Source organism: Sinocyclocheilus rhinocerous, unplaced genomic scaffold (assembly GCF_001515625.1).
Source record: "Sinocyclocheilus rhinocerous isolate Xijiao unplaced genomic scaffold, SAMN03320098_v1.1 scaffold148, whole genome shotgun sequence".
NCBI classification, from domain to species: domain Eukaryota; kingdom Metazoa; phylum Chordata; class Actinopteri; order Cypriniformes; family Cyprinidae; genus Sinocyclocheilus; species Sinocyclocheilus rhinocerous.
This window is the reverse complement of record NW_015653472.1, coordinates 1,076,516-1,092,033: the sequence shown is the minus strand read 5'-3', so window position 1 is coordinate 1,092,033 and position 15,518 is coordinate 1,076,516. Positions and strand designations below refer to the sequence as shown.

Below are 15,518 nucleotides of genomic sequence, written 5' to 3'. Positions count from 1 at the left end.
TTTTTCTTTCTTTTTTTTTACTGACTGTTCACTTGCCTTTAATCATGTTTGAACTTTCTCAGACTATAGTTTTTGCTGTGGTATATGAAGTACTTAAAGTGTATGGAAAGCAAAGCTACAATGATATAAAATTAGTGTCATTAATTTTTTTGTTTGTATGTTCACACTGATGTTAACATGACATTTTCTGATTTGTGACATTAGTTTTTATGTAAGGGATAATGTACATCCAGCTGGTTGTTATCTCAGAATAAACCTTGACAGGGTGATCAGGACCCCGACGCGAAGCGGAGGGGTCTTGTTTGAACGCAAAGCTTCCGTGAAGACAGCAGTTGCGAGCAAGCAGCAAATTCAAACTAGACGGACATTTAAGGGAAACAGTGCAGTCAAACCACTTATTACACAACATTTCATTTATTAGCTTTTACCGGTTGTTATCGAGGGATAACATACCTCGGAATGTTGCGACGGCCCTGTAGAATACTTGATTCTGATTGGTCAGTGTAATAAGTAATGCTAAAACACTGCTGGTCACTTTCAGAAGTTGTAGTGATTCTTTCTTTTCCAAGAAAGAATGTGAAACAAATTGGTTATATAATTTTCATTTTTCAATATTTTAAAATATAATTGAAATTGATTTTACACACTAAGCAATATCGTATCGCATATTGAATATCGCATTTTTTAACAAGGTATCGCATATCGCATTTTTCTTCAATATCGCACAGCCCTGATTTTCGCCATAGGGAATTTTTAACAGTAACTTCTAAACCTTTAAAGTAGAGACCTGCGCGGGACGGATTTTTCAGTCCCGGTCCCGCAGAAATATATCTTATCTGGTCCCGCTCCCGCCCGCGACATTCATGTTTTGTTTATTTAACAGAAAAGCAAGCATGGGCTGCTGCGTGCATGGTTTGGCATGGCAGAATGCGAGCAGCGCGCTTCCTTTATTATCACTAAAAGCTGACATCTCAGTTAATCGCGATCTCATAAAGCTCTGTTATAACACAATAAATATATGCCCAATGAATCTTTCACAGTGTCTACACTTCTTGTGTTAAAATAAAAGGATTCGTGAGCATGCAATTTCAGCACTGTGGTGAGTATATTCTAACTTATGGCGCTTTTCCACTGCGTGGTACGACTCAACCCCCAAAAAGTGAGCCGTACCGTGCCGTACCATGCAGTGGAAAAGCACCATTAATCACCTCTGATTGGCCATTGCGTTCCAGAAATCAACAGCTGAGTCTGGAATTGGCTACATTGCACAACCCTTTAAACACGTGTAGAAACTATACCTAGCTTGCGCATGTCAATCATTTTAATGTTAATATTAGTTTTTTTTTTTTTTGCTTTTGTACAACAGATAAATAACAATGTATATGTTTTAGACACTTTATGTTTAGATAATTTCTATTTTGCGGGAGTCCCGTAAATCATTTTATTCTCCCGCATCACACAACCGCAACACACGAGTCTCCTCCCGCCCGCACCCGCACTCGCCAATCAAGAGTTGTCCCGCGCCGCACCCTGTTGCGTTGGGTCCCGCGGGAGTGCAGGTCTCTACTTTAAAGTCAACCCTACTGTGAGGTTGGTTATCAACTATATATGCTTTGGTTGAATAAGCACACATTATTTAAACTTATTTTGTAAACAATCGTGTTTAACAGCAGGAATCCTCATGAGAAACTACATTACTTAAGATTCTGCAAGAAATCTCCACCAATCATTCTTTCCCTCCTTCAAATCAAAGTTTGTAATGTTGTGATTCACTTTAAAGCTGTTTGATTTGGTTGATGGCTTATAACTCTTTAATGAAGAATTTTTAAAAATCCCTATGGAAAAAATGAATGGGAAAAATATTTCCAGAACCAATGCTGCTGAAAAATGTGGGTAGGCACTATTGCACTGGCTAATTTAACCTAAATTTAAAGGGGTTCATGGCCAAGTGTATAGGGCCGGACCCCCCCTACATCATGTGGGGTGTCTAATATGCCTGCGCACATTTGTGTTCCTAAACCTTTCATTTGGTTTCCCCTTTTCTAATGCTTGCAGTCTAAAACATCTGTAGGAATTTTAATGAGGTGAGAGAGAGAAGTGCAACAGAGTGAGAGTGCTAATGAAAGCTTCGAAATGGCAGCAGAACGAAGCATCTCTTCCCTGGTTAGGGTCCAGCTCCCATAGGAGAGAGACACCCCCCCCCACCTACCATATGCTTGATCTTCCAGTTCAGGATGGCAACTCAGACATAGTGTGAAACGGAAAATAATTTAAAATCACCTCCCAGATGCTGACTCTCCATTATACTGGTAAAACCTATTTTACAGTATGGTACCCACTGGAGAATCTCACTTTGACCACCCCACCATAACCGCCCCTTTTTTCCCTTGATAATTCTACAGCAAATATCCAAGTCAGACCAATCGATCCTGACAAAAATCAATACTGAAATTACAACTGAGGAGTAGCAGTTATTTCAGTCCTTAGGGGAGTCGATATGCTCATTTACTGTATTTTTACTATGATGTAGTACTGTACCTTTTTCACAGTGCTTAGAACGAAGCATCTCTTCCCTGGTTAGGGTCCAGCTCCCATAGGAGAGAGACACCCCCCCCCACCTACCATATGCTTGATCTTCCAGTTCAGGATGGCAACTCAGACATAGTGTGAAACGGAAAATAATTTAAAATCACCTCCCAGATGCTGACTCTCCATTATACTGGTAAAACCTATTTTACAGTATGGTACCCACTGGAGAATCTCACTTTGACCACCCCACCATAACCGCCCCTTTTTTCCCTTGATAATTCTACAGCAAATATCCAAGTCAGACCAATCGATCCTGACAAAAATCAATACTGAAATTACAACTGAGGAGTAGCAGTTATTTCAGTCCTTAGGGGAGTCGATATGCTCATTTACTGTATTTTTACTATGATGTAGTACTGTACCTTTTTCACAGTGCTTGCCTTCACGTCCCATTGGACATTCACATTTGTATCCTCCCTCTGGAAGGACCTGGCATCGCGATGACGGGTGACATTTATTGGGGTCGCAAGGGTTGTGGGCGTCAGCGCAGGTTGGACCTGTTAACAGAAATTGATATTTTTGTGGCTTAAAAAAAGATGATAACTTGGGGAGAAATCAAACAACTTCCTGTCAATCCTCATACAAACTGGCTAGTTAAGTCACAGATTCAGAGTCACAGTGTAAGGAGGAGGAGATGGACCACTGGCAGTGAAATGAATCAGAGAAATTAACATGGCGGCCATCAGAGCCAATCACCTTTTTGATTGAGTTTGTTTAATAGCCATTAGCTGAAAGATAGCAATACTGTGAAAAATACAGTTTTTCAGAATAATTCGAGCTAAAGAAGTTAAATTGATGATACCAATGTTGTCAGATTTTATTGCCAATATGAAATATGTTATATCTCAGATCTCTATGCGAGTGGTGAGTGTGCGCATCAATTAAAGGGGTCATATGATGTTGCTAAAAATAACATTATTGGGCTCCCCAAAGAACCTTTCAGAGCACAGTTCTTAACCATTTTTTCTAAATGTGAAGAATGTTTTTAATAAGAACCTTTTTTTCCACTGTAAAGAACCGTTTGTGCAATGGAAAGGTTCCATTTATGTTAAAGATTAGTTCACTTCCAGAATAAGGCGTGTATTTGTGGTTAAAATGTATATACATTTTTATTTATTTATTTTTTAGAAAACGACAGATCGTTTCGCTAGGTAAGACCCCTATTCCTAGGCTGGGATCGTGTAGAGCCCTTTAAAGCTGCATTGAAACTGCAATTTGGACCTTCAGCCCATTGGCCACCATTTAAGTGGACAGAAAGATGTGAACATCTTGGATAACATGGGGGTAAGTAAATTATCAGGAAATTTTTATTCTGTAAGTGAATGAACTAATCCTTTAAAGGTTCTTCATGGAACCACAGATTCTAATAAAGAAGCTTTATTTTTAAGAGTGTAGAGGTTTTCAAATAGAATTCTCTTTTAAATTATTACAAATTTAGATTAAGCCATAGTGCTGCATGTTGTGCTTGTGTGCCTTCCTGGTTTGAGAGACTGAAACTCCATCAGGTCAGCGCTTCTAGCCTCATCAGAACACTCCCATCATCACAAAGAACATAGTAGGAGATCACGCCACGGGCGGCAACTGCTGCTTGCTGTAATGAAAGCCCCCGCCGTGTTCTGAGACGCTCTGCTAGGTGTCTCTCTCTTTTGCTCTCAAACTATAAGGCTGCTCTATCATGGAGACAGTGCGCCAACCCTCCAACTTACAATCCTGCTCTTTAAACATTAAAGGTTATCCCACATATTTATCCCTCTAGCCAATTTCTTTGTGTACACTTCTACTTCAAAGGGTCTTCATTTTCCTACACACCTCATTGCAGCCATTCTGCAGCACTGAAATAAAGTGGAAGATATTGAACTGTATTATTATAAAGGTTGTTCAATAAAAGCTTGTGAGCAGAACAACAGAGCAATTTACTCTGGGCAATATTTCAAATGTCTGGAGCAACACTGCAAGAAGGAGAGAAAAAAAAGCTTCTTCGAAGTGAACAAAGAGAACACTGTAACTTCTTTGTGGATGACTCCTACCGTTCCTTATGCTGTGAGAAAGCAAAGATGGGCATACAGGAGAAAGCCAGAAACAGTAATTACAGGGCCAAGCACACCAGTGGAATATATATTACCGTTCACAAGTTTGGAGCTGGTAAGGTTTCTTGATGTTTTGAAAGAAGATTCCTTTTATGCACACCAAGGCTGCATTTATTTGTTCAAAAATACAATAAAAGCTGTAATGTTATAAAATATTGTTATTTAAAATATTTGTTGTAACTTTATAAATTTCTGCCTTTATAAAAAAAAAAAAAAAAAATAATAATAACTTTTTTCCCACTAAGATCCAAGATCCAAGTTTCTGTTTGGCAGCATCACCATCAAATTTGTTGGCGTTTTACAGTCAAGTGGTTTTGAAATTCCAAAATCCATGTTTGTGAGTCTTGGTCTAAACATGACCTGAGCCAATTTTGTTGAAGATTGGAAAAACTTCATGTGGCAGAAAATAATCACATATAATTATTTCACAAAATAATCATAACATTGGCATTAGGTACTAAGAATAAATTGGCACTAGAAATATTGAGACTTGCCCTAATGGGTGTGCCAAATGCTTTGCTTAAATAAAATGAATCCTATTAAATTTTATGAAATTATTTTCAAGAAAACACATTTCTCTCCCAAAGGCTCATTAGAATAATGCAAAAAATATATTTTATATTTATTTCTATCATATTTGTACAGATATTTAATGTATATGTAATATGTTATGGTATTTCTATGCTTTATTTTATTTAAACACATACATTTATTCAAAAATAAAATAAATAAATAAATAAACATAGAAACAAGAGAAACCCTGCGTGTCCATGAGAGACTCGAATTTTGGTGCTTCAACAGTGGCTGTGACTGAGCTGAATAATGCTTGATTTTGTTTTATACAATCAGATTTTTTTATTTATTGAACTGTGAGAAATATAGCTTGTGTCTGTTGTTCTGAAAACATCGACGGTTTTCCTATTCACTTTCTATCTATGGTGTGTACTGTATATTCAGGACAGGTGAAGATTTTTGTATTTGCTCCATGTTTGTCCTTGCTGCCTTCATATTATTGGGTAAACACTCATCTTTCTTACATACCCATAAGGCTAAAAACTGATTAGACAAGCATCCTCTGCCCTGCTGAATCTTTCATCAATAGAGTCAAGTCCAGATATTCAGAACTTCAACAGAAAGTGACTGCAGAACCTTTTATAATTCAATAGTGTATAGTTAAAGGTTGTAATTTCTGCACCACTTTTGGCACCAAATAGAACAGCAATCTGTTTTTTGAGACAACATTAGCATAACCAATGAAAGTATTATAGAAATATGTTTAAGTGAAAAGGTGTACTTACCAGAGAAACCATTGACACATTTGCAGTGGAACATCTCGGCTTCTTTGACCTGGCAGGAGGCTCCGTTCTTGCAAGGGTTCGGCAGGCATGGATTGTTGCCACACTCGCCCACGCCTGAGCCGTATAGAATGCTGTCGCCATTCTCTTGCAGGTTATAGACAAAGTTGTTGACGTCCAGCATGCGGATGCAGCCCACCAGGCCTGTTGAAACTGACGTCCTCTCCTTTACACTGCAAGAACAAGTGAGGTCTTGTCAGTTCTTCCTTCCTTAATGCTCATCTTAATTCTTAAATGACACGGAAAATGTAACAACAGCATGAAATTATTAAATAAAAAAAACAAAGACGTCTTCTTCTCATTTGAGAAAAGACACTCTTTGCCTGACTGAGAACAGATGGAAAAACATCCAATTAGACCCACAAGAACTCAAGTGGTGTTTCACAACATCTTTGATTAATGCTAATTTGATTTGGCTATTTCTGCTCAATCTTATTAAGTCATATTAGCTGTTCTGGCAGGTTTCTGCAAACATGCGCAGACAATCTTAGACAGTCATTGGTTTAGGTTATTATTCTCCATATTGTTTCATTATGGCTTCTAACAAGACTAAAGAGGCTCTTGTTAGTGTTATTTGGAGGCGTTCTGGAGCTTCTATTACTCTGGTATCATGTCTTCAAGCACTCCTCCGATGAAAAGGTCTGTGTCCAGGTTGAGTCCATCTGTTCCTGGGGGACTTTGTCCTTCAACGCTCGGCTCATTGTCCACGCTCAGCATGGCATTACGCCTGTTACGCACTACTACGAGCTGATGCCAGCGACCCGGTCTTACCAGGACCTTACTGATCACTGAAGCCGTCCCAGAACCAGTGTTAAACCTTCACAGAGAAAATTCACAAATTAAAATGGATCTGTAATGGTGATGAAAATCACTCTGAATAAGAACTGATTTCCATCCCTACAGTATGTAACAAATGTTTTTTTTTTTTCATTGGTTACTTACCTGAGCTCCACATGTCCTTCAACCAGTGCCAGAGACAAGAAATCCTTTTTGCCTTTTTGGCCATTGTACAGCAATATCCCTGTCATTTCCGAAGCCCTGAACTCCATGGCAATGCGCACAGTGTGGTAGGCCCTCATGGTTCGGAAAGCCAGGTAAGACTTACCACCAAAGGATGGAATGAAGTACTTTATAACTGAGTAGGACAGAAGGTAGATGATAGATAAAGCAGGTCATCAGAGACTCTTAACTTGTCCTACAATCCCTTAACAGTCTGCTTTCTACTGATAAAGTGACAAACAAAACTGTGCTCAAGCGTGTCTCCGTCAGATAACACAGATACCCCTGTCAATACTACGGTAATGTGCCATTCAGTTTGTGTTTGTTATATTCCCTAATGTGAAAAAACATAAGACCTGCAAAGATGAGTACCGTAGTTCTCCCTGTACTTTTCTCCGTTAGACATTTACATTCCAGACAGAGAATCCCCATGCTCAGAAATGTATCAACACCTCTCTCTCGGCTGTCTCTCACCCTTTTCTCGGGAGAATGCAAGGCTGATGAAGCTTTCCCTCTTCATCACGCTTTAATGACCTGATTGATCAGAGGTAGTGTTTGAGGGCTGCTTACAAGCCTTTAATTAGTGGCTTTTTTCACCTCACAGCAGTTTGATACTAACTAAAGTTCATCGATGTAATTAGTGTCCATTATAACCTGACACAGCTGCAAAAGGGACAATACAAACAGAGACAAATAATTGAGCTAAAATTTCTTCAGGGTAACAGCAAGGCTACAAAATTAAATTCAATCCTTATTGAATACTTTTTTTTTTTTTCAAAGGATTCAAATATGCCAGAATATTAATAATAAATAATAAGTTATAAATAATGCATATTTAATTGCAATAATTTATTAATAATAATTAATATTCAAACATATCTGAAATATTCAAGTGTACTTCTATTGTGGTTTTTATTTCTCACCATGAGAAAGATCAAAAGAAATAGGAAACAATACTTTGCTTGAAGAAAATTATTATATAATAAAATTAAATGCTAGGTTCTTTCTGCATTATGACTGCATTATAATAAAACACAAATCCTTCCCAAAGTCACATTAGCATAATGCAAAAAAGCATATATTTATTTTATTTAAATATATAATATATATTATAAATTCTATTAAAATACTGATATATTAAAATGTTTAAAATCGTAAACTATTTATGGTAGTGTTTGTTGTACCACCTTTTATGTTGACTAAAAAAAACATCAACAAAAATCACCACTAAGAACAATTATAATTACCAGAAAAATCCCTCAAAATTAAATTGTCCAGACACATTGCAGTAATGAGAAGATGTATAAGAAAAAATTTTATAGGAAAAATGTGTTTAATTTTCATGAAAATAACATCATAATGCAACAAATAAATCTTAAATGGTCCTAAAACTTTGTTTTTGTTTTATTATGGAAAGATATTTTTTTCTGTTGATTATGTGTTCATTAAAAAATGACCTGGTTATGATTTTATGAGATTCACCCTTTCAATCAGTTGTTTCTGCAATGTACAGATTTTTTCCTAGTTTTTGTAGTTCTCCTCACCTTTCTCGCACACGGCTCCTCCTCTTCCTGCAGGACAGATGCAGGTGAAGTCATTATCCTCCTCCTCGCAGGTTCCACCATGACGGCAGGGCTGGGAGTCGCACAGCCTGTTGGCGTGGACCATCAATCTGTTCTTGAGCGAGACTGTGGTCGTGGGGGTCTGGGATGGAGTGGTGGTGGCTGGTGAGGCTGTGGTGGTCCTGCGGCTGGTGAAGGGTCGTCTGGTGGTGGTCGGGCGGAGCGTGGTAAATGCAGAAGTGGGAGACAGCATTGTGGTGGTGGGAGTTGTGACTGATGCCACGGTGGTTGTCGTGGTGAAAGGAACAGCTGAAAGACCTAAAAAATGGAGAGAAAGAAAAAATAGGTCAACAGGCCTTAGTCAGGGTAGATATATTTAATTCTTGACAAATGAGTCCGAGGCTGAGACATACAGTCTCACATTCAATAAGCTGGATCTTTTTGAGTTATGCGAGTCCTGCGGGCACTCATGGCTATCAAATGCCAGCTTGAAGAGCAATCACATTCAACAAAAGGCGGCAAAAGAAAAAGAAAAAAGACGGAAAAACAATTTCAAGCAGGTTACCATAGGTGGTGATGCGAATGTTGTCTTCCTCAGGTTTTTTCACAACGATACCTGTGTCTTTAGATGCCTTGAGCTGTTTGAGAAGGGCTCCCTCAATATCCTCCACACTGAACCTTGTGTCTGTAGCATGAGAACACAACATTAAACAGAGCCAGAGGTGAACCACAGTAGAGTATGAAGAACCGGCACTAACCAGCCCCACCACCCTTGCACTTGACATAACATACTGCAAATATATACAGAAAAGCCTGCGTGTAATAGGCCCTTGGGAGAAGCTGTTCTTGAACCGCCATGCATTTCAGGGACGTTGAGATGAAACACTGATGAGCCACCACAGACCGCCTTTATGACAGGCACTTGTGCTAGAATTGTGCTCTTGTGCCGCTGAAGGGGATCAATAAAAAGAGAATAGTGAAGGAGATTTTTATCAGCTAGTGTGATGCTCAGGGTTTTAAAAGCATGAGAAGCGATGGAGACTTGAAATAAAGGAGCTTTTTCAGAACCCCTCGCTGATAAATTACCTCACTAAAAAGGCCAGGCTCTCTGACCACTCCGGCAGAGAGAAAAGACGAGAGCTGTATCTTCAGGGATTCTTTTACTTAACTTATACGCCTCATTCTGCTGTATTGACTTATAATTTTCTTCAAATATACAAGGGAGTTTTTATGTGCTTTTTATTTCTTGCCGCAGGCATGTTTCTAAAAGAGCGCAGACTGGGGGAATTTCGATGTGGGAGGAGGGTATAAGTCGGACTGTGTGCTTTGTGTACTAGAGCCGCTTTAGAAATAAATTAGAAGCAGCTTGAAAAAAGAAAGTAAATAAAAACAGGATAACGAAAAACAGAACGACTGGAGGAGACAGATAATAAAGATCATCGAGGGGCAAATTCACTAAACAGTGCTGTATTTTAGTGCAAAAAGTCTTCACTAAGCACAATCAATGCAGTTGAATCCAGATAAATGCACTAAAATATTTCAATTAAGTTACAGTTATTCTTGTCAGTGCAACACACCTCATTGTCTATGCAAATTAGGCTAATTTTATTAAAATTTTAAAATTTTATTAAACATTACACTATTACCGTCCATGGAAAGTTGGTGGTAAACGTAATTTTATTTAAGAGATGTTTGTTGTCATGGCAACTGTTATTAATCAGTGGTCATCAAATGATGGAGAAAAGCATTATAACTGGGCATACGTCCAGATGTGCATTGTAGTCAAGTGCACTTTCAGCATTTTAAAGAGCCTGCATTGAGTAGTGATGCTGTATTATTGTGGCATAGCATGCTAGACAGGCGCAGTTTCAAGTCTGCTAGTGTTACTGGTCCAACTCAGTCTGTGGGATTTGAACTAGCATCAATCAGCATGGGAGGTGGGTGTGCTAACACCCACACTCAAGACAGCAGTCCATTGCCCTAGTCACTAATGCGCCTCTTGAGGCCAGGGAAGTGAGGTTTCTGTACACCTCCTACTAGTTGTCCTCTGTAACACTCACCCGCCTAAACCTCACTACCATCCGGGTCACGGCACCAATGTAACTGGTCCTATGCACAATGCTCGGAGTGGGATTCAAACCAAGGTCAACCGGCATGGGAGGCAGGCATGTTTACAAGGATGTTAAAGACCACAACCCCTACTCATTTGTGTGCCACTTAAGGCCTGGAGAGTGAGGTTTACCTGCACAGCTCCCACTAGTTGGCCACTGTTACACTCAACCCCCAGAACTTCCCATCTGGGTCACGGTAAAAAATGTAACTGGTCCTACTCACAGTGCTCCAAGCAGGATTCAAATTAGCATGAAGCAGGCACCTCTTCACAGCCACTATCTGGCCTCCATCACACAAGATCGCTAAAAGTGTCCACATTGTGCTCAGTGCTAATTTTGTGGGGGAGATTGAGCCGTTAGATCAGGAGTGCCAAACTCAATTGCTGGAAGGCTACAGTCCTGCAGATTTTAGCTTCAATCCTAATTAAACGCACCTGATCCAGCTAATAAAATTCTTCAGGACTATTTGAAAACTACAGGTATGTGTGTTGGAGCAGGTTTGGAACTAAACTCTCTAAGACTGCGGCCCTCAAGGAGATAAATTTGGCACCCCTGCATTAGATTATTTGGTAATAGTGAGTTGCTGACTGAAATGATGCAAACAGCATGTGTACATAAAACATTATCATTGGGCACAATTCATTCTTAGTGATCACTGAGAGACCTTTTTGAGTAAACAATCTTTAAGAAAACCTTCGGTGAAACTTTACCTGGGTCAAAGTGAGCCTCAATAAAGGCTATTATAGAGTTGCTGGGGGCCAGATTCTTCACACGGATACTCTGGAAGTCTTTCTGGACATCTGACTTGTGGAACAATTCATTCAGCTGGAGAAAATAAAAGCAGAAAGAAAGTAAGACAGAGAAAAACAAAGAAGTAAATGCCCCAAGTGCAGTGTGTGAACTGGTAATAAGCTCGATATGCTGATCTAGTTCTTGTTAACACCACATTCCTCCACAGGATGAGAAAGTGTGTCAGTGGAAAAACTCTACTGAACCCCATCGGGTCTCGTTGCACAAATTGACATTTAACTACAGCGCAGAAGTAATTACGTGAACACGTTTCGAAGTCAGCGGTAAATGTCAGATTACAACACTGCCTGTTAAGAATTGGTTCAGTTTCCACCTTGGTACATGTAGGGGAGTTCTGTCACCGATTTGGTCTAATGTAACAGGAGCTTAGTTGCTGCTGGTTCCCTGAATACAAAGACCATTTCACCAAAAACAAATTCATTTCAGTGCACCTAATTGGTCAAAACTAGAGCAAACGAGAAGAGGTTTCCAATTAGGATGCACTCAATCGACTCACAAACCTCTTTGTGAGTTGTTCAAGTGCTTTCTGACGTGTGTGCACATTCTGTTAGAGTGCCTCAGCAGGAGGTCCATCGAGTACCCCATTCAAGTCACCCAAGGGCCTTGTGTTTTCCTTCTTCACTCTTTTCATTCACAGCTGCACTTGAATTTGGAAAAGCGCACAGTTGTTGCAGACATAATGGCTTTTGCCTCTAGACTGACCCTGTGTGAGTTCATTGTACTTTTGGATCCATGCTGGGCAAGAAATGAAAGGAGACACGCCCTCCCTTCCTTCAGGCCTCACTGGAGAGACCCCCAACAAAACCAGGCTGCCCAGCATAGCCAGATGGAAATGCTGACCCAGAAACTGGCCTTAATCTTCAGAAGCTGCTTACACAGAGTCTAGCAAACAGGGTTGAAATTAAGTGAAGGGAAAGACAGGGTGGAGGATATAGGGGCATGAAGGGGAGGGGGTGCTCTGTTAAACCTGGGGGCATCATGAACATCATGAAGCAGGATTAGGACACGCTCAAGGCAAGTGAAACCATTTCAGTTGCTGGCTCTTTACTGATTATGGCCCCATTTGAGATTTGGACCTCACCGAGTGAGAGAGTGAAGTATGGGGGATTAGCTTTGTGTGTCAGGTAGAGCGCTCCTAGAGAAAGGCTGATTACATCCTTGCTTAGTCTCGGTCATAGCATTAGCTAACATTAGAGTGATAAGTGGAACTCATTATCGCACTGCACTTCATTCCCAGACACGTCCTAAATGGGTTAACAAGCCAAGAACAAATCACCAGCTTCTTCAGCAGATTCCGGCAGGTAGTTTGCAGTGTCAGCTGAAGAATGCAAGAAAAACTCAGTGAAGGAAGCTAGGCTATCAGTATGTCAAAAGTATCGGTGCATTGAGGCCAAAATACTAGCCAGTGTTGATACCGTTAACTAAAACTATTATTAATAGCTTTTTGTAATTAAAACTAAACTAAACCATCATCTACAGAAACTAATAAAATCAACAAAATTTTATTAAAATAAAATCTAAACTACTAAAATTGACAAAACCACATAAAATTAAAATGAAATTTAAACTAAAATTAAAATGAAAACTGAAAATCTAAAAATAAAACATAATTCAAAATATTAGTAAAGATAATAGTATAATAAATAATATATGTCTATCTATCTTGTTTGTAATTGTTCACTATCACTATTATTATCTTACTGTGTTTTTTGGTTCTATTTATTTGTTTTGTTCTCATGTTCCTGCTTTTTTGTCTTTGTAATATACCTTAAATTTTTTGGGAATAAATAATTAAAAAAATTATAACCGAATGAGAGAAAAACCAGGAAAAACCCTCACTGAATTTAATTGTTAAAATTTGCAATGTTTAATTGATTGAGAAATACATGAAAGCTACAAGCCATTGTTTTAATTAAATTTATTTATATTTAACTGTCACAGTGAAATTTAAACGTTTTTTCAATGTATGCTTCAGACACGGGTCACGACGAGGCGTTCCCCATAGCGACCCCTAGAGGACGCAGTGTCTCGTTCCCTACTCAGGGAACCATGGTTACATAAGTAACCTGAGACGTTTTATGCTAATGCACTGCCTTTCCAGAGACTGACAGATCACCAGACACGTGTTTTTTCAAAAGTCACATTCAACCTAGATAATTCCAGTATTTTGCATTAATTTCCATGGGGCCAACCTCAAGAGAAAAGAGACTGGATGGAGAAGTAAAAGGTAGATACAAGAAGAAAATAATCTGTGATAAACAAGAAGGTAATCTTCAATCCAAGTTTCGGTAATTCTGCTACTTTTTGGAACAGCTACAGTGTTTTCACAGTATCAGCTGAGATACTGCCACATGACTGAAAAATGAAGCATCACTAATTATCGCACTGCACTATGCACATAATGTAGTTTTGATAGTTTTTTTTTTTATAAAATGAAACTGTAACCGAAACCTGAACTTCTTTTCAAAGCTGAACTGAAAGTGAACTCAAGTATAAGTTTGAGCTGCATAACTCACAGCGCTTTCGATGCTCCGGGCCGTTTCGCCAAACAACTCAGACTTGGGGTCCTCCATCTCAGGCGTGTAGAAGACCTCCTGACCCTCTACCTTATCCAGGTGCAGTAAACCGCTGAAACGCATGGTGGCTGTGGGCAAGGCAGGGAAGCATATATGGTTATATAACAGACACTTAGATGAAGCGCACAGTGTCAGTCCACTCTCAGCTACACACACTTGTGGTTGGTGCAATGCCAGTCTGTTAGTTAGTGATGGAGCTTCTGTGAGGTTAGTCGTGGGGTTCACCGAGTGGGGAAAGAGAGATTCATTTGCAGTGGAGGTGGAGGTATAGGGAAGTATGTGAGAATATGGATAAAGGTCTGGAAGGAAGGATGGACTGGAGTTTACCAGACCGAGGCTCTTCCCAAAAGCTGGCATGGAGGACTGAGTGGAAAGAGATCGGTTAGACATCGACACTGACATACATTGCACAATATATCACAGATAATAGGTTAAAAGACACTTTCATACTTCCCGACTAGGGTCGGGGTCATCATTAAACATTCCTTTAAGGTTATTGCTGACCTTTCTCATTGACACTAATAAGCGGAAAGAGGCCTGTTTTTACATGACTGAGAGAAATAAATAATGAATAAACGACTGAAGGAGAGCGGGGAGCTGACCTGATGTTGGGTTCTGTGCAGCATGTAATCAGCTGAACAAATTGCCCAAATCAATCATGCCGGCCAGGCTCCAGCTTGGCTGGGACCGGGATAAGCACTTGTATGATTATCGTGAAAGATAGCCGTAATTGTCTTCTAATCCCAGGAACGGGTGAGTGACAGAAGCTGGTTAAAACTGCATGATAAGGGTCTTTTTGCACAGACACACATCACCTCGTATCTGATGGGACTTTCAAAAAGGAGCAAATGGGGGAGATTTGAATGTGAAGAGAGATGGAGGGAAACAGCGATCAGATTCTAAATCGGAAACATCTGAGGACAGGAATTTCCCACAGAGCGCAAAGACATGTGGAGAAATCAGGCTTTAGATGTGGATTCAAATTAGAGTCCCAAATTCTCCGTCACAATACGGCTATGGTCCATCATTTCTAGCGTGTACTCATTAAAACTGTCCTTATCTTTGGTTACAAAGAGTCCAGATGGCTTTCTGTTGTACAATGAGCTACGGAATTTTAATTTACACTAGATATGTAAATTCATTCTTAACTAACATTTTAACCTTTATGCATTCAGGTGGGGTAGAGGCATTTAAGACTCTAGTTTAAATCATAGGCTTAGAATTGGTCCATAGAGGACAACAGAGGATAAAAAACACCAATTATAACAGTAGCATGATTCTAGCAGTAAAAGAATTGTAAGACTTTTATTCTTTAAATCCTTTTTTTCAGGGTCCAAAATTAATTTTTGGTCAAGTAAATTGAGAAAATTCAGACATTAATATTTCTCACTTGGCATGACAATGTATTTTGTAGTATATTTAAGAATAT

General features: G+C 39.3%; 1 protein-coding gene across 1 annotated transcript in view; it reads right to left on the bottom strand.

Annotated features, from left to right (window-relative positions):
• LOC107716114 (agrin-like) overlaps positions 1-15,518 on the bottom strand; it is a 296,454-nt gene that overhangs the window by 20,359 nt on the left and 260,577 nt on the right. Inside the window, 8 exon segments of the mRNA XM_016522443.1 lie at positions 2,952-3,086; positions 5,975-6,204; positions 6,633-6,848; positions 6,974-7,166; positions 8,575-8,910; positions 9,158-9,277; positions 11,414-11,528; positions 14,030-14,157. Coding sequence (XP_016377929.1) covers positions 2,952-3,086; positions 5,975-6,204; positions 6,633-6,848; positions 6,974-7,166; positions 8,575-8,910; positions 9,158-9,277; positions 11,414-11,528; positions 14,030-14,157 — 1,473 coding nt within the window.